The sequence below is a fragment of the Anticarsia gemmatalis genome, chromosome 19 (genome assembly GCF_050436995.1).
Source record: "Anticarsia gemmatalis isolate Benzon Research Colony breed Stoneville strain chromosome 19, ilAntGemm2 primary, whole genome shotgun sequence".
Classification (NCBI taxonomy): Eukaryota; Metazoa; Arthropoda; class Insecta; order Lepidoptera; family Erebidae; genus Anticarsia; species Anticarsia gemmatalis.
Window position 1 is genome coordinate 8,772,112 of NC_134763.1, and position 19,826 is coordinate 8,791,937.

The 19,826-nt window shown below is 42.0% G+C and overlaps 2 protein-coding genes across 12 annotated transcripts in view; one reads left to right on the plus strand and one right to left on the minus strand.

Moving 5' to 3' along the window:
- The window catches only part of Ppn (proteoglycan-like sulfated glycoprotein papilin), a 113,592-nt gene extending 95,170 nt beyond the window's left edge, over positions 1-18,422 (plus strand). For 3 of the 5 annotated variants that reach the window (XM_076127028.1, XM_076127029.1, XM_076127032.1), the window contains 26 exons: positions 217-390; positions 825-1,004; positions 1,870-2,040; positions 2,550-2,634; positions 3,061-3,284; positions 3,546-3,725; positions 4,145-4,268; positions 4,492-4,585; positions 5,063-5,246; positions 5,714-5,884; positions 6,200-6,323; positions 6,754-6,847; positions 7,215-7,395; positions 7,719-7,892; positions 9,297-9,393; positions 9,662-9,789; positions 10,276-10,471; positions 11,396-11,517; positions 11,864-12,043; positions 12,416-12,552; positions 12,850-12,997; positions 14,813-15,259; positions 16,021-16,179; positions 16,846-16,968; positions 17,393-17,492; positions 17,694-18,422. In XM_076127028.1, coding sequence (XP_075983143.1) covers positions 217-390; positions 825-1,004; positions 1,870-2,040; positions 2,550-2,634; positions 3,061-3,284; positions 3,546-3,725; positions 4,145-4,268; positions 4,492-4,585; positions 5,063-5,246; positions 5,714-5,884; positions 6,200-6,323; positions 6,754-6,847; positions 7,215-7,395; positions 7,719-7,892; positions 9,297-9,393; positions 9,662-9,789; positions 10,276-10,471; positions 11,396-11,517; positions 11,864-12,043; positions 12,416-12,552; positions 12,850-12,997; positions 14,813-15,259; positions 16,021-16,179; positions 16,846-16,968; positions 17,393-17,492; positions 17,694-17,781 — 4,085 coding nt within the window. In that variant the 3' untranslated portion in view covers positions 17,782-18,422. The remainder of the gene's footprint in view (positions 1-216; positions 391-824; positions 1,005-1,869; positions 2,041-2,549; positions 2,635-3,060; positions 3,285-3,545; positions 3,726-4,144; positions 4,269-4,491; positions 4,586-5,062; positions 5,247-5,713; positions 5,885-6,199; positions 6,324-6,753; positions 6,848-7,214; positions 7,396-7,718; positions 7,893-9,296; positions 9,394-9,661; positions 9,790-10,275; positions 10,472-11,395; positions 11,518-11,863; positions 12,044-12,415; positions 12,553-12,849; positions 12,998-14,812; positions 15,260-16,020; positions 16,180-16,845; positions 16,969-17,392; positions 17,493-17,693) is intronic. The other 2 variants (XM_076127031.1, XM_076127030.1) reach the window with 2 other exon arrangements.
- The window catches only part of Bruce (BIR repeat containing ubiquitin-conjugating enzyme), a 43,697-nt gene continuing 42,284 nt past the window's right edge, over positions 18,414-19,826 (minus strand). For all 7 annotated transcript variants that reach the window (XM_076127025.1, XM_076127027.1, XM_076127023.1 and 4 more), the window contains one exon: positions 18,414-19,763. In XM_076127025.1, the coding sequence (XP_075983140.1) occupies positions 19,572-19,763 (192 nt within the window). In that variant the 3' untranslated portion in view covers positions 18,414-19,571. The remainder of the gene's footprint in view (positions 19,764-19,826) is intronic.

The window sequence follows — 19,826 nt, forward strand, 5'->3', positions numbered from 1 at the left end:
CTAATTCATGTGAGGAAAAGTATGCAATTGATGCGTTTTATTTTAAAACCGTATTTAGTACGCGACTGGTCTTCTGGGGAAGGCTCTTCTCCCGAAATAAGGAAAGGACTAATAAAAATCAAACAATATGAATAATATATAGGAAAGCACAAAATATTAATTAGTAACTCAAAATTTAATCATTTACACAAAATAATATAAAGTTGTTGTTCACAGACACGTGCAAGTTGCCAACGGTGCCTGGACCGTGCGAGGGCAGTCAGGTACGCTGGTCATACAACAGCACGAGGGAACAGTGCGTGCCCTTCAGGTGGGGCTGTCTCGGCAACGCCAACAACTTCGACACCAGGGAGCTGTGCCAGGCGCAGTGCGAACCTGATAGAACTACCGGTAAACAATAACAAATACATGTAATTGTGTAGCATCATCTCTTTAGAATTTTTGCAAGTTGCAGTGCAAAAAATACCGCAAGTCACGCTTTCCAAGGTACATATAGCGGTAGTTTATCTATTCAATAGCGTTTAAGCTCATTTAAAAATTATAGTTTGGATAGAAAAACTACCGCTAAATGTAGTTTAGAAACCGGGCATAACAAGAAAAAGCGTCAAAGATTTCAAAAGCAATTTAAATGTGTTGAAGATCTTCTAAACCCATTTATGTTTCTTCACAATGTTTTTCAACTGTATTCCTTTTTTTCATTCAGACATTAGAAAACGTAGTTTTAGCTTTGTTTAAAAAGAAAATCTCTTTGAGAGAGCCAGATTATATTTCTCGACTACAGATGACTTTAAACACACTATTATACAACGTTCATTTTCCTGCAGATGTATGTTCACTGTCAATCGAGCAAGGTCCGTGCGCGGGCAACTTCAGCCGCTGGGGCTTCAACGCTCAGTCGCGGCGCTGCGAGCAGTTCATCTGGGGAGGCTGCGAGGGCAACTCCAACCGGTTCAAGACGCAAGCCGCCTGCGAGACGCGCTGCAACCCACCTGGCGCTCTCAAACGTAAGTACTTACACTGCATGATAAAACACGTAACTAACTTACTACACGATTATTATTTTTACCAATAGGATATAAGGGGATGTATCACATCTGACGGAAGATCAAAGATCAAACGCATTATCGGTTGAGTGAGAACGGTCGAGTCTTTTTCTAAACATTTGTCTATGGCGTTACGCGGCCGATAATACACCACGTATGTTCCGTTAGATATGAACCGACTTTAAGGTCCTTTCATTCAGTTGCTGACAGCCTGTCTGCCAACTCTGGCGAATTGAACTTGGTAGATTTAAGCATGTTATTTTGAAAGTCTCGTTATACAAGAGATGAAAATTATTTTACGATTTGTAACACGCATGCAATGGTATGGTAGTTTAAAACAGTAGTAGTGGTTGGAAAATGTCATTTTATTTCATTATCATAGCATGACTGTAGAGTAGTAAAGAGTATTGTTTCTTGTTAAAAGTAAGTAGTTAACATCCATAAGTTACAAAAATAAATCCTTAGTGCATTAGTTAAAACTATTCTAATCGGTTATTGGGTTATTATAGTCCAACAACTTAGTAAGGAGCCTTGGCCTGCACAATTTATCCAAATTATAATTACGAGTTCTGTAAAGTTTCGTGACACGCCAGCAGCTGCATAATCCTGCGGCCACTGATGCATTAAATTCTAAAATTTACCTATCTCGGTCAGCCTCAAATTTTATACACAAGGCACCATACTCAGTTCAGTGGGACCATACCTAGACAAGTAATGATATCACGTATGCATACATTAATTTGGTGAAGTGTTTGCTGTAGTTAGTTAAGTAACCTGTAGTTTGTTGTATTGTGCATGCGGTACTAACTCGGGGTTGCACACACAGCTCAGTGTTCAGCGCCACAAGACACCGGCAACTGTACCGGCAAGGAGGCTGTTTGGTCGTACATGGACAGTGAGAGCCGCTGCATACCCTTCTACTACACGGGCTGCGGGGGCAATGACAACAGGTTCGATTCCAGGGAGAGTTGCGAACAAACCTGTCCCGCGCCTTACGGTATGTACAAAAACACTAAGATTTCTTCCAGCCGTATCGAGAGAATAATTATAATCTAACTATAATAAATAGGCCTGTGTTTTCAAAGTGATGCAGACCTATTTACACCCAGTGAATGTAAATTTTACTTATATGGGAGAATATGTCGCGGGCAGGTAGCAGTATTTATGAGTTTAATAAACAGTTGTTCAGAATAATTAGAAGTGCACTCGCGACACCAAAGGTCCTGTCAACTTCGCTGCGATACAGGATCTTGAGGATTGAATACATAAAGTATTCCTTATAATAATGTCAGAAGATGTATGTATACCTACAATGACTTACATAATAATCATTATTAACATTAATTTAGTGGATTGGATGCCTGGTAGTTAGAAAAAAACATGTAGTGGTGAATGGAATTACTCATTAATAATATAATATTTAGCATGCTTCCTATAGACAGTGATAATAAATAATAGTTTGAGTTTAGAAATAATCTAAATTAAATGAGTGCTGGTTATTTCCAGTGCCGGACAAATGTACGCTACCAGCTGCAGCGGGCGAGTGCTCCAACTACAGAGAGAAGTGGTTCTATGACACCACCATCAAGAGGTATCTACTTTTTTGATAATTTTATAATTAAACTAGCTTTTGTCCGTTGATACCAAATTTCAGCCCGATCCGTCCAGTGGTTCGGGCTATGCAATAATAGATCACTATGTCAGTCAGCGTTGAGTTACATATATACTCGTATTTGGATGGTGGAATCATTATTTCTAATAAGTAATTAAGATGATGATCGATGAAGATATAGTGCTTTTAAATCATTCTATAAAGAATTATGGTGAAACGTTTTCAGTAATCTAACAGCAAAGGATAAGTCTACTGTCTTGTTGCCTAATTACTCTTGCTTTTGCTGTCTCGACTAATAGGAGTCTATCCTTGAAGATGGAATCTTGAATTCGTTGTAAAAGATAAATTTTTGCTCGCCTATTGGTTACAAACACGAGACATAATATATTAATGTACCCACACCAGATGTCGTCAATTCTACTACGGCGGGTGCGGCGGCAATGAAAACAAGTTCGATTCTATGGCGGAGTGCGAGAACACGTGCTCGGAGCTCGCGACCACCACCACCACTACAACCACGATTAAGCCCCAACCGGGACCTGAACCGCAACCTGAACCGGAGCCTGAACCCGAACCTGAACCGGAGCCGGAACCCGAACCCGAACCTGAACCGTATCCAAAGAGAGAAGGTAAATTAATAATCTAAAGATAATCAAAATCAATCCATTTATTTAGGTTAAATATTGACTGATTTACCCCGATTTTTTCTTTCTTTTGATAGTAAGTATACCTACTTTGTTACAATCACCCAGATACAGGTACAAGAAGTATTGTTATTAGCTGTAGCTTTAAGCTTATGTTGATTTTATTCTGAAAGTAAGTTGTTTAGAGACATGAGCTTATTATTTACACTTTTATACATAGTATGTAACGGTGTGATTCGCCCGCAGAGTTCTGTATGTTGGAGATCGACGAGGGCGCGCGCTGCGCCGCCGCCACGCCGGAGATGCGGCACGCGTACAACGCGGCGCTCGGCAAGTGCGTCACCTTCATGTTCCTGGGCTGCGGCGGCAACCAGAACAACTTCCCCGGCGAGGAGCACTGCATCTACTACTGCCACCCCGTGCAAGGTACTTACTTCCTACTAAATACAATTACTAATATACATATACAGAAGAGTGACATTCTAGGCTAAACTCTCATCTTAATATAATGCGAACACGCGATTTTCACAAGTTAATTTCAGAGTTAGTTAATTTCTTTATATTTTTTATAGAATCTTTATATTTCTTAATGTTTAATTTTTTATTACTGTTATTGTTATATTGCGTGTGGCGCTTATCTTTAAGAAATCGTTACACTTAGATTAAACATGAGTGAAACGCATTGCAAAATAATCTGTGTTCATAACTGTTAATGAGCCTCCAAAATCAAATGACAAAAAACTTGGAACATAACATTGGCCTACACATGTCAAAACTATATACGAATTTATCACGAAACCTCTGACTACGGCTTCATCATGTTACTCGACTGGTTTGTTCCACAGACGTGTGCCAACTGCCGATGGCGGAAGGACCGTGCTCTGACTCACTGACGCGCTGGTTCTACAACGCAGCTGCTGACACTTGCAGCCAGTTCATGTACAGCGGCTGTGAGGGCAACGACAACAGGTACTTACTACTGATGATACCTTTCATTCATCGTATGGTTAATGGTTAATCTCCTGTTAAAGGTTTACAAACCCCAACGACGTGGCTTAACAGCTGTACCTCGATTCTCTGCCACTATCGACTACCGATCGAGAGCTTGAGCAGAGCTTGGCTACAGGCTAGCTATAAGCTAAAAATAAGTAGGTACTGGGATATGTATAGTAATAAAATGAACGTTCCTCAGGTTCGAGAGCCGCGAGGCGTGCGAGAGCAGATGCAAGGCCGCACCACAAGTGCAGACCACTCAAAAACCAAACATCACCACCACTCTTGCACCCGTACGTATACACTATTTAATTATTGTAATATTTTATTTACCTTCTCTATTTTCTTGGTCATTTACAATTGATGCATATTATAATCATTTTGTTTGCCGTTACGGGTCGACGGCGCACATTCAACTGTGTGTTCCAATTCTGTAGCTCTAAGTATTTATTATCTAGAACACAGGTCAAAGGAAACGTTGCGTCATAAGCTGCGTCTACGCTAGGAGAGCCGAGCACAAATTTCTTCTAAAAACGCGCTCATTCGAGGCTCTGAAGTCAGTCCATACTTTCACAAATTTGTGCTCGGATCGTGCTCCGCGTCTTTGGTGAAGACCCAGCTATAGGTTTTGCGCAAACTGTAATATGATTAATTTTCTTAGCCTCAAGTGATCGTTAGCTCATTGTGGCTCTCTCGGCACTCTATAAATATACCTACATATAAATGTTGTACGAAAGATGTTAGGAAATCGCGACATTTTGTTGATTCAGGTGACCAAGGCAGTTGCTGATGATTGCGTACCATCGGGCGAGGAGTTCCCGTGCCCGAGCGGCGAGGCGTGGCAGTGGGACGCGGCGCGCGGCTGCGTGGAGACTCGCGGTCGCTGCTCGCGCACCGGCACCTTCCTGTCCGAGGAGGCCTGCCTGCGCCGCTGCGGGGCATTCACCGACATCGGTACGACATCACACGACACGAAATCTCGCGACTCAATACGACACAACGCGACACTACACGACACCTCGCGACACTATACTACACGACGCGACATCTTCCATCGCGACACATTTTAAAACGCTCTCTCAAATCCATTAGAGGTCCCATCTTCTTCTTTCTGGAGGTGCCATATAACTAGGAGAGGTCCCATATACTTATATCGAACCACAATCTGCTAATGTATTTGATGCCTGATATTTTATGTATCAGAGCAACAGACGTATTTGAAAAAGAAAAAAAGGATAACTTTATTTTTTCTCTTAAAACATTTAAACACGCGACACATTGTTTACTTATCAATTTCTTAATTTTATTCGTTCGTTCTAAATAATATTAGAAATCAATGGAAAATTTGTCGTAACCTCCTAAATGGTACGTTTACAGCAGTGAGTATTAAAAAACAACTAATCGGTCGGTATTCTCAACAGACGTATGCAAGCAACGCTTTGACGCTGGACCGTGCCGCAACTATGTCCCTAAAGTATACTTCGACCAAGAGACGAACAGCTGCCAACAGTACGAATATGGCGGTTGTTTCGGCAGCGCAAACAGATTCTCCAGCTTTGACGAGTGTGCCACTGTGTGCAACGCTGTCGTTGGTTCGTACTTATTAATATACTAACTACGAAAAATAGAGATTCGCAATTTATTTGTGGATTCGGGTGAACCGATTCTGATGATTCTTTTTATAAAGCTGGTGCTTACCATTTTAATTTGATCCAGATTAGATAAGCAGTTTTAGATGCATCGTTTATAATGTCTTGTTGACGAGATAGTCATGTTTGCTCTGTGGTGCTAATAAAGCGCCAATTCGGTTCCTTTATAAGATTCATTCTCTCTCTAACTTATTCCTGAACCATTCTGGGCCCTGTCTCCTACTAGAATGAAAATAATCCTTGTATTTCTTACGGCAGATGTCTGCACACTGCCGGCGGACGGTGGCAACTGCAACTCGATCATGGATCAATGGTACTACGACTCCACCCACGGCACTTGCAGCCAGTTCTCGTACAGCGGCTGCGGTGGTAACGCTAACAGGTAATATTCATCACTTGTAATTGTTAACACATATAATACTAAGATTTATAATTTACCTTCGTTTTCTTGGCGTTCTGACACAGTTCTAGTATATTAATTGCAGCTGTTAACGGAAATCGGAAGACATTCACTACCAAAGTCTTATTAACCACTTAAGCTTTAAAAAGTAAATCAAACTGCTTAATGCTAAAGGCAAGGCCACGGCACTGCGCTGGGTAGACGCATCGCAAAAAGGACGCTCACAGCACATTACATACAAGCGTCGTAAATGTTAGTGATGCACTAATATGATCCAACGCAGTGTTTTTACTTGCTCTAAGTAAAGCCCAACTGGTTCACTAGTAAGAAAATGGTTGTCATTTGGAATTGCCGTAGAAGTCAACTACATCGTGAGATTATGAAGTGTTATAAAATGAGAACTGTTCAACAGGTTCGAGAGGCGTGAGGATTGCGAGGCGAGATGCAAGCCTTCAGCTGCCACCACCACGACTACTGCGGCACCTATAGCACGACCACAGCTGGAGGTAACGCCACATTCAATACCGAACGAAATATAATATATTAACAGCTCGAGGAAATAGTTGCGTGGCACATTCAGTTTATTCTGTTTTGAAAAGATAACTCACGCACTAAGAGATCATTTTCTGTCGCGGAGACTTCAGCAAACTTACAATCAGCGAATGCCGTTCGCAATTTGTTACGTGTAGAAATCAAACCCACGATCCAATTCACTGGTAGTGGCATGACATCACTTTGACCACTGCGTTGAAGGCCATAATATCGAATTTTATATTGCGTTTGATGATAATTTTTAGTTCTCCTTATCGTCTTGATTTAAATACTGGTAATAATAAGACAATAAAACGTTACTTTTATGTATGTGTGGTTCAGCCGGAGAGATGCATAACTCCATCATCGTTGTCTCCTTGCGGCGAGAGCGCCACGGTGTTCTACTACAACTCCGACGAGCGTCGCTGTGTCGCCGGCGAGTTCGGCAACTGTGAACACCCGAACTCTTACGTCAGCGAGGAAGAGTGCGAGAGACAGTGCGGCGCCTTCGTCAACCATACTGGTAACTACATGCTACTTTAACACCTAACTACCTTTGATTTCCGTTTAATTATACCTCTAATGAATGCATAAGACATTAAATGATGCAATGAGCATTCGTGGTCTAAAGTCTCCAACCCGCACTTGGCAAGCGTGGTGGACTCAAGGCCTAACCGCTCCCTCGTTTGGGAGGGAACCCTTGCCCAGCAGTGAGACAGTAATGGGTAAAAAAAATGCATGCATGTTACTGATTGATTACGGTTCTTGCGAAATAAATAATGCGATATTTTTGCAGTCTCAAATCTGATAGTTATGAGCACAGAATAATGCGTTGTATCTTCACAGATGTATGCAGATTTGAACTGGACCCTGGACCATGTCGCGCGTCGATACTGAAGTACTACTTCGACGCCAGAACCGGCAGCTGTGAACAGTTCACATACGGCGGCTGCGGCGGAGGACCTAACAGGTTCTCTACCGCCGAGGAGTGCGAGAGCGTTTGCGCGCAGAGTGGACCAGGTAACCTTCCTGCCATCATCACACACTACACATTATATTTACTAACAACACTCTTAGTACTTTATAACGATTTTAGTAACTAATTGCTTTCTATCTTAGAATTTCCATTCCTAACGTTATTTTGAACAATCTTCATCGATACTCTCACAACTTATGCTCTCGAATGTGTTGCAATAGTCACATGAAGCTTCTCTACCTGCTCACTGAAACATTACTTTTTTCATATTTCTCATACAAACACTTTTGATTAAACTGATCGATTTACACGTTTCGTGTGAATAATCCGCAACACAACGACGCATGAGCAGTACAATTACTTGTACACCTGGAAACACCCGGAGACAAATGTTTCCAGCGAGTAGCACAAAGCTTGTAGTGGAGGGCAATTAACGAAACATAAAGACTCGCTTTTAACTCGCTTGATGACTAACTGTGCGGTGGGCAGCGCCTCAGTGCTTGCTGCACGTGGACACTGGGTACGCGGAGGGTTGCGCCGCGCCGTCCGCGCCCAGATACTTCTACTCGCCGCGCTCGGGAGATTGCGTAAGCCTCGTCTACTTGGGCTGCGGTGGCAACGAGAACAACTTCCTCACTCAAGAAGAATGCCAGCAGACCTGCATCCCCGGTACTTACGTGATCACGCTTGCCGCTCAGTGTTCAGTCAACACACGCTTCCTGCTCCGCGCGCACACACAGGAACACACCACACACACTCACACACACTTCTCTCGTATTTTAGTGTGACACCAGTCTAGTTACTGTAGTGGCAACCAGCGGAAATGTTCTTATTCTTTATCTCTATTAATACTTGAACGGTACCGTCACTGGCAATACGACAATAATGTAGCAATTCGGTTATGGTATACGCTGGAAAACGACCAAACTTCTTAACGTCTTTTATCAGACAAAACTTGACTCATCACCGAAACTAGAGGTGGCAAGTACATCTAAGTAGACATTTTTTTTATGCGTATAACAGACCACAGCAGTTAAACTACTTCAATGCATGTACAGAATAATTCACAAGAGCTTCCACACGCTTGCTATTTCTGTCTCGCACTCGCATATGCACTAAACACAAGCAGTGATAAGTGTGCTTTCAAATATTTGTACCTTTCGTGTTTATGTTCAATCAAAGTGAAATTGTAGATACATCACACATTCTTGTATGTGTACAGTGTATGGATATGATCTGTTCATGTTGTCCACATGCTCTATATATATAAAAAAATGTAGGTAATGTTATGACTGGTTTAAAAATTAGCTATACACCTACTTAACGTCCCAACAAAATCTGATCTATTTGTACAGATATCTAAAAGGCATATTTTATGTACATATCGGCCAATTACAGATAATAAATAATAATATTAATGCATTATACTTATTATGTTGTATGTATAGGCAAAGCTGATCAACTGTGCGAGGCGTACGAGCAAGAATGTGCCGCATTGATCTGCGATTACGGCGTCAACAAGTACCCGCTGAATGGATGTGAAAGGTAACGTGAACTAGCGAACAATACTCTAGTAGTGAGACATAATTAACGATGCTAGATTATAAAAATAATTGTCTAACTGCTAGGCAGTAGAATGAGGGAGGGGTTAGGCCCTAAAGAACTGTCTTATAGAATTCACAAGGATGCACGGTTTTATCACGATGTTTTATTTTACGACTTATCGTTTCGAATACACACATAACTTAAAAAAGTTTATTGTCTTGTCTAGGGTTGGTAATAAACCATATTAACTATATAATGTGTTTGTCAGATGCGAATGTAAGCCTGACCCGTGCACATCGATGACGTGTCCCGCGAACGAGCGGTGCGTGGCGCGCCGCTACAGAGACCCTGTTACACAGGAGCCGAGGACAGCCGCCGCTTGTGTCACTGATGAAGGTAAACTTTACAAACTTGTAGCTCAACTCTCTACCACTATCGACTACCGACAACCAGCTAACTATCGAAAAAAAATATATGAAAATCTGATAAGTGCCTCTAGTGGGTGTCACAGGAACTAACTTGGTAGGACATTCTAACTGTCAAGCTTTTGATACTCGACAGTAATGACTGTAGAGAATCGCGCTACTGATTACTTAAGTTAAGATTATAAATGTTACTGGATATTGTACACGTGTTTTGTTGCATTTGCTCGTTTCATTTTCAAAATTCTTTGATGATGAATTTTGGGGTATAGGAACACAGGGACCACAACAGGGACGACAACAAAGGGAACACAGTCGAAGCAATAAATAGTGTTCCGAGTTCGGGTAGAAAAATGTCTGCCTGCGTTGTCGGCACACCCGTGCTAGTAGCACACAACTATATCCAGATGTTTACATGATTCCAAATTCCATGTTATTTACAAATTATTTGTGTGTGCAGCATGTTCGCAATTCGCGGAGCAGTGCGCGGCGCTACAGTGTGACTTCAGCGTACAACACATACACACTGCGAACGGGTGCGTGCGCTGCGAGTGCGTGCCCGTGGAGAACCGCTGCGAGGTGCAGGACGCGCACTGTCGCAGTCTGCGCTGTGACTACGGCGTGCACAGGACCATCGCTCCTGATGGCTGCGAGAGGTAATTGCGACACCTCATATACCCGTATTATTTATTTGTTACTCGTTAGAAACTGGCGGGAGTTAAGATTAAAAAAAAAACGATGAAGAATAAGACACCTCATAACATCAACACATTTAATGAGTTTCATCAACTATGTTGAGCTATGTGCTTACTTTATACAGTACGACTTAGCATTTGATTAAGACTAAGGCGCTGTCTCCACGGCCGAGAGAATCGCGACGAGTCCGCCCTTGTATCGTCGGACAATCTCCACGAACGAGCGATAATTCCGCCGCGTATCGTCGCGAGTCGTAACGGAATCGCAGAGATTCCGCGGCGACTCGTAACGGTATTCCCGCGTTTTCCTTGTTTAAAAAGCTTCTCGAAACAAGAGGCAACATTGAAAATAAATGACGCTGCATTTGACAGCGCGCTCGCTGCGCGCTCGTCGCGATCGCGCGGCGGACCCGCTGCTTGTCGCGGCCGACTAGCGACGATGTATTGACGTTTCGCACGCTCGTTGCCACTCGTCGTATCGCGGCGATATTATCGCCGTGTGGAGACGGTTCCATAGAGAGTGTATAGAAATACGTGGCACGACGATAATATCGCCGCGATTCTCTCGCTCGTGGAGACAGCGCCATAATGGGCCAGCTTCCCATAGTCTACATATATATTATTTTTTGTCAGACGATCTACCAGAATAAAGTGACACTTAATGTGTGAAAAAAAAATGAAAATTCCATCTAACGAGCTATCTTATAGATTTTTAGAAGTGGTATAACTGGGCCACCCCCATGAATTTAGAATATATCGCCTTTAAATTTTTTCCTGAGTGAGAATTAGTACCTTACTGTATCTAATGGTAAATGGGACGAGACTAACAACCAATCGCTGTTTATTGGACCATAAAGACTAACACAAATTGTCGGTTGTACGCAGGTGCGATTGTATGCCGGACCCGTGCGACGGCGAGGCGTGTCCCGAGGGCCAGCGCTGCGTGCGCGCCACCTCGTACGACCCCGTGCTGCGCGGGTACGCGCACATCAAGGAGTGCCGAGACGGTACGTTATACCTATACTACATACATACTAACTAATTTGTTTGTGTCATTTTGCTTTTACGTCGATCTATTCACCTGCACTAAATGACACTGGTAGATTAACCTCAAAGAAAGATATGCCCCATTTATCATTCTTCGATTTTAGACAATGCGGGCATGAGTTTATATTTCTTTTAAACATGCAGCTCGCTTAAACGCTGATGTTGCTACACTATAATTAATTATATTATTTAATTAAACTCCGTGCTGGATTTAAACATTGGATTTTAATGGTGGAGTAAATAATATAACTTAAGCCAAGTATATGCAAGTATTATGGCGTTATAACAATACCTTTATATGTTTAGTGGTGAAACCTGGTGTATGTCCGGTGGAGGAGCCGATGACGAACGAAGTGGACGACTGTACGGACGAGTGCCGCGACGACGCGGACTGTCGCGGCGTCGGCAAGTGTTGCCGCCGCGGCTGTCGCTCGCAGTGCGTCATGCCCACCGACACCACGCCGCCCACCACCACGCATGCCCCAGGTACAATATACAATACACTTACAATAATCTATTTTATATAAAAGCGAAAGAACATTCACTTGTTCACTTAACATTTACCGACGAAAGCGTCCTGAGCACGTTCTGATTTGTCGAGTACAGCCGATCGTGGCGGTCAAAGGGTTAAACTCCTCGACGAATACGTGTAATTTTGCCTAGATCTTAGTGCAGTCACTTTCACTACCGATGTATCACAGAGCACATTTTAATATAACACTGACGTCACACGCCAGAATAAATACAAGAATACAATTTTACCTTTAATAAATATATTATATATATTTTTATATTAAAATATAATATATAAAATATATATATTATATATATATATAATATATATATTTTTGTTGCTAGACGTACCCAGCGCGCCGAAACCGATACCGTTGCCGGAGCCTAACTTGAATGCAACTGAAGGAGGCAAGGCCACTCTGCGCTGTCTGTTCCACGGCAACCCGCCGCCCAGGATCTCTTGGAAACGAGGAGAAGTCACCGTAAGTATTGCCCTTTAAGCCACGGACACACTAGCAGAGCAGACACATGTCCTGTGAGGCTACGACACATGCGATGTTGCTAGACTTCGCTCGGAAGGAACATTAGTCCCGCGATATCGCTAATTATGTTAAGTGAAATCGTATGGATTCGCTTTACCGGTCGCGAGATACCTCTCATGGGACAATCGTCCCGCGTAAGAAAGCAAGAGTATTTAAAACATACGCATATATAAAATTTTATTATGGGAAGAAGGCGTGATTTCATGTATGTATATGCGTCATGTGTTGCGTGAATAGATCGACGGCGACGTGGGCCGCTACCGGCTGACGTCGGACGGCGCCCTGGAGATCGTGTCGCTGTACCGCAACGACACGGGCGTGTACATCTGTATCGCGGACAACGGACTCGGCCGAGCCACACAAGAGATCAACCTCATCGTGCAGAGTGAGTACCGAACACTGCTCAGCGCTTGTTCACGCACAGACACGCAACTTGCTGTCAAACCACTGAACACGACATCACTTGTCTTTATACAAAGGGCCTACATAAACTGGCCCTTGTGTTGAACACACTAAACTCTATGTACAAGAGTTCTTGCTGCAAAATGTCTCACCGTGATAAGTGTTTTCACAGCAAATTGCGTCCTCAGCTCAAGCTTTTGGTTCTAAATAGTGCATCCGTATAAAATACTTAATTCTTAGAGAGTTATGGATTGAATTGAAAAGTAGCTTAGAGGTTTTCTGGTTGCCTTTTAAAACTGTCTGATCTTTAAACTAACTTTATTCTACTTTACTTACCTCTACCAGGAACTGATGTTTAAATGCTTTCATTTTACAAACAAAAACCAAAAAGTAAACTACTACTTGAGTGTCGATCATATGATAGCTAGTGATAACACTGTGTTTATACCTACCTATAATATACCTACCTATAATAGCGTTTTTGTGAGTAAATAAAAACAAATTTAGCCCATTACTGTTGATACGTATACTGGGCATGGGTGTCCTCCTGAATTAAAAAAGAGGTAAGCCTTTGAGTCCCCCACGCTCCGGCTAAATACGGATCTAAATACGTATATGTCCATCTCTCTTTTAGTACTTAACCAATATTGTTAGCTGAAGCACATCTCGTGGCCGTACTTGACCTAAAGTTATCTGTTCGTAGATAAGTGGGTGTATAATTAGTTTAACTGACAAACTCACGACCCGTACACAGATAATTTTGCATTAGAATCAAATAACAAGTAAAACAACAACAAGAAAACACTTGTATTTTCTCGATTAAAACAAAGTTAATGATTAAAAATTTAAATTTTGTGTAGAAATTACTTACCTAAATATAAACCTACCAACTTAGTAGCAAATGTAAAGAAGCTAATCACTTAAGTAACTGTTTGTATAAAACAAAAACGGATTTAACTAAGTACCTACTTACTTATTGAAGTGTAATAAGAAATTAGCACTAACGCCACGAATAAATGAATACTATTTATCGGAGTGGTTGTAGGTAGGTAATTAGGTTAGTCGAAAAAAAGGAAAAATACGTAATTCCGCTATCTGTGAGTTTACAACAAACAAACATGACAAATACATCGCATGTTAGTGTCCCACAGCCGACAGCTATCACTCGCAGTCAATAGTCTTTTATCAAAACATGAACGCATTTAGTAGGAGTAAGTCCACGAGACGCATCGGTCGGGCCGCGGGTATCAGTAATAAGTTATCAGTGTAGTTATATTAAGTGCAGTCGCGGTACTCGGAGCACCATGTCTCGCTTCATCATAGTCTCGCTCGCGTCGCTCGTGCTACTGCTGACTACAGCATCCGCCTACGAAGGTGATCGACAAGTTTTAAACATCAGTCACTGGTCACTTATCTAATTTGTTTACATCGTTTGGGGTATTTCGGTACATCGGCATCCCGGTACTTATTTATTGTTCTCCTTCTATAACTATTTGTGTCTAGGTAAAGTACTCAGACCTGTCTGTGTACTTTACCTACCTATAGTTTCATTTGTAACGTCGGATATCAATATGTTTACTACAATTACGTGTTCTATAAACCTAGAAATACCCAAAACATCAAGAATTTAACTCATTTGTTATGTCCCACCATTGCCAACTTATAGTTTTACGCTTAGTAGATAAAATTAACATAGAGTTTCTGAATGTAACCTTCACTCATTCACTTACGGAGCCATCAAATAAAGGATGCATTCGCAAACTCTTACAATGGTTCACTAACTAACGGGGCTGGTTAGATCCTGTGAGGTCGGAAGTGAGGATCGCGGGAGACGAGAACGCCGTGGTCACTGGAGAGTTGAACCAACCGCTGGTGATCCGCTGCCTCGTGTACGGATTCCCGCCACCCGGCGTCTTCTGGTATCACAACGGTGGCATGGTGGCCTTCAACAACGCCGTCTATGAAATAAGAGGAAACACGCTACTCATAAGAAACCTCGCTGTGGACACACTCGGACGGTACACGTGCCAAGCGTTCAACGGAGTGGGCAAGGCAGCTTCGTGGACAGTGTCTGTGCGGGCGTACCAACCTGAGGGATACTTGCTGGAGCACGAGTACTTGGTGCCGCGCGCCTTCACCGTGGCCAGGACCCGCGCGCCGGCGCCCGCCACCAGACCCTCCACCTCCACCACCACCACTACTACCACCACCACCACCACCACTGAGAGAGAAATCATGTTTAACGGTAAGATTAGACTAAGTAACACATTCATCAATAGCTCATTCTTGATACCAGCGCAGTTTTGCCAATACAATACTACAAAGACATTAGATACATCATTAAAATTAAGTTTTAAAAAATACCCAACATTCATTGAATTTAAATGTTAATAACTGAAAGAACTGGTACAAAAATGAGCAAAGCCTTAATATAATACTGGAATGGTTTGTCTCAGCATGTTGCATGTTTTGGTTATGGTGTGTGAATGCCTACAGATTTAAAATTAATTCAATCGAAATAATAATTATGTCAATTTATCTACTAGAATAGAAGGTACCGTGGGTAACTGGGTACAACCTATGTAAGTATAAATCTACAGGATAAAAGGTATTGATGTACTAACGTTTGTTAGTAATACAGGATAGTCAATGAAGTCTTCAAATGTAGAGTTCTCAAATGTTAGTAAAAAAAAACATTCTAAGGGCTGCTACACACCCGCATCGGCCATGCCGCCGGGTAACGCGGCTTGGCCGAATTTGGCGTAATTTGTTGCTAACATTCGAGCGATTGATTCGGACATTAAAATTTGACAGCGGCCTTACCCGGCGGTAAGGCCGCTGTGTGTAGCAGCCATAATATTTCAGATCAAAAATTGTATCATATAATTGTTGTAAATTCTGTGTCTAGCTTGTCCAAAAATATGTAAATATATAACTTTATGTATTCTCTCGTAAATCACTAGACGAATGAGTCTCGGTGTTATATCGTGTGATGCGCATGTACAGTGCCGGTGAGGACGCACGTGTCGACGGAGCACAACACACTGACGGCGGGCGGCGCGCTGCACCTGCAGTGCGACGTGGATGGGTACCCCGAGGCCAGCGTGTACTGGACCAAGGACGGCGTGCGCGTCGAGTCTGACCGAGACAGGATCACCATAACTAGTAAGTTTCGATTCATTTTTAATAATCAACTGCACTAAAACACTCCACGAACAGATGATTGAAAATACAAGCACACTCATACATCTGGGTTTATCCCGATCACACAAATTTTGTGTGGGAATATCAAGCTCAATTAGAGTGTAGTAACCGCAATTATTTTTTTGTTCCACCACAATCATTACAACAGTATATCAGGCAGCAGCTAAGAACACATTATGTTTGTTGTACCTAATTAATTTGTTTGAAAACATTCATTCCTACTGAGACATTACCCTAATTAGTTATTATCTCTAAACACAAACAAGCTGTCAAAGATATACATAACGATGATGATGATGAACCCTGACTTTAGGAATACCTGACGAATTGATATTTTTGTGTTTACATGGATTTTTCTCGGCAGGTTATTTCCCAACACAATTATAACAAAAAGTATCAGACAACCTATCTGCTACGTAAAGTGACAGTCATAAAAACAATTGATAAGCTAAGAGTATCTGAGGGATATTTAGGCGTGGTAAAAACAAGTCTTATTTAACTATGTACCATTATAATACCTTTTAAAGTAATTTCGCGTATAATCGGGTACCTGTACCTACATAATGATCTAGCTACTCCCCAACAATCAATTTTGAACTGGCTTATAACGTGTTGTTCGCATTACAGGTAATCCGGCCATATCCCGTCTGTCGATATCGCGTGTAGTGAGCACGGACAGTGGTCTGTACGTGTGCCACGCTGACAACGGCTTCTCCACGCACTCCGATAACGTGCAGATCAACGTACAAGGTAAGATGTTAAAAAATTGCTTTTTTAACCGACTTAAAAAAAGGATGAGGCTCTCAATACGATCCTTTTTTTCAACTCTAAATACTGATATAGCTCTACGGAGAAAGACCAAAAGGGAGACCCAAGACCACTTGGTAAGAAGTGTTGCAGCAAAATCAGAATGAAGGCATGCGATGTCGAATAAGACGAAAGAATGAGCGTAAGGAAGGCTAACCTTACCATCATATGGGATGAATAGCCGAGAATAGAGAGATCTAGTTGTAATTGGAACTGAAATTATAATCATGTGCCTTCGATTATTCGGTAGTTTCACTTTACGAGTCTCTGTCTGAAGACGAATCGTTTAGAACATTAATTCATGAAAAAGCAATAACTACAAAATACTAGTATAGAAATAACGTGTAATTCTGAAATTATTTTACAGAAGCGATTGTGGTGCCACCGAAATGTACTGACAATCCCTTCTTCGCGAGATGCGACATGATCGTGCGTAACAACTACTGCCACCACAAATATTACTCTAAGTAAGTATACATTTCTACTTTTTATTACTACTAGGTTTGAAATAATTTTGTTTTGTTCTTACAATATTTACAATCCACATTCTTGAAAATGATTCTGTAGAATCAGCTGTATGCTAGACTGTAAACTTGCCTTAGCATTATTCTTATACGTTTCTCCTGAAGTCCTGATAAACGCTTAAAACGCACATTGTTTGTTGTCAGGTTCTGCTGCAAGTCTTGCGTGGAGGCAGGCCGGCTCGACCCGCGGACGGCTGAGCTGCAAGCGGACCAGCCCTACCGCAAGAAGTAAACATCGAAGAATCTTCATTGAATATGTTTAGGTAGTTGCTTTTAAATCGTGACCGGTACACTGTTGAACTAAATCAATTTATTCGTTATACAGTTGTAGTCAGTAACTAGATTGTTATTCCCGACACACTAGTAATCTATTTGTGTCGTCGACCCACAATACTATTAGATAAAATGTTGGTTATTGTTACTTCCTGTGCGATGTGTCGGTCGCAAACTTGAGCAGATAATTTTGTTATTGTTTAATGTGCCATAAGTTCAATGTGTTTAATGTTTAACGTTGAATTTCAACGCGGGCGACCTGCAGCTACTGCGCATGTCGGTAACACCCAAACATACCAATAGATTATAATGTAGATAGTCAAATATTATTTCCATAACGATTAAATGTAAATAAATATTTTAAAATGTCACAAACTCCTCTGTGATGGATTATTTTTGAGTAATTTTACGATTCTACACAGTTAGTCAGAGTTTAATATAGTGAATAAATTATTTATGCAATAAGGTGTCTCATAATGTGTATGTTTAGCTATAAGCTAGAGGGTGGCTAGTGTTGACTCATAATAATATGTCTAAGTGGAATTCTTTCATAATTGTGACAATGTAAATAGATGGACAATAAAAAACGTATTAGCAAAATGTTGTTTTTAATGAACGTTCGTCTGAATTACAAAGCTAAATATGATCGTAATAAAGTGAACGCCTGGCTCGTTGGATCCCAGCAATACAACAATAAAGCTAACATACTAAATAAATAATTAACATACAGACAGTCTATTATAAATAACACGGGAAGATGTAAATTCAACAAAAAATAAAAAGAAAAATTGCGATAACATAAATTTTTATTTACATTCCGAAATTCACAATGAAATATAACAATAAACGTCCTACGACCAACTTACCTGGCAATGAAAGTACAGTGAGAAACACAGAGCTCTACTGGTGATTTATCTATTGTATATACACACATACATTTACCAACTTCTAGTTACACGACTCACTCGTCGACCTCGGAGCCGAGCGCTAACATCTGTCCTCCACATGACACCACTCAGGTGGCTAGGCCTGTACATCATTTACTACCGAATGAGTTATATGCATCATTTATATATCTTTCGTATAGATCAGCCCCTCGCGACTACTCTTATAGAGCAACACAGCGATACATATACATAATAATATATTCTTAGAATACAAAACAATTAAAACAATAAGTTATATACATCAAATTATAATTTCATGTACTTAGTTGCATATCGTCGCCTACGTGTGACCGTCAGGTCAGCTAGCACAATGGCGTTCAAGTGATAAGGCGCGGCGTGGCGCGACACTGGCCGACTGTGTACACACGTACACGCCACTACCGGTCACGCCACGGTCGCGTCTGGCGCCGCACAACTCCCCGTCGGCCCGTACCTCTAGTCCTCCTTAAATATCTTACCGGGCGCCGAGCGGGCCCACTTTAGTATCACAATGTGTGTTAAACTAAACAGAGGTCCCACTAAATCCTAACGCCTACTAAAAAGACTATCAAAACCGAAATCTTCCACTACAAAATAAAAGAAAAAAGATTGTTTACGAACAATAAACGCGCTACAAACGTACTATGAGCGGGGCGCAGTCGCACACGCGGTACTACACTAGCGCACAAGTAAATGCGTGACAGTCCGAGTCTCTACTTGTACTTTCATTGTGCGGCGCGCGGCACGCGGCGGACCTATTTGTACAAACATTACTCGTAATAATGGTAGAAAACGTGGTGTCACTAGTCGGTGAGGGAGCCGTTCAGTCGATGACCTGCGACACGATCTTCTCCATGTCGTGGTCGATCTCGTCGTTGGTGGGCGGCGCGGGCGGCGGCGCGGCGTGCGGCGGCGGGGACGGCGCCGCCGGCAGCTGGAACGGCTCGTCCAGCTCCTCCAGCCCCGCCGGCACCGGCAGCTTGGCCAGCTCCTCCTGCAGCTTCACGTAGTGCCGCTGTAACACAACGTTCGCGTCACTCTCGCTGTCAACTCGCCACACACGTGCTACACACAGCAC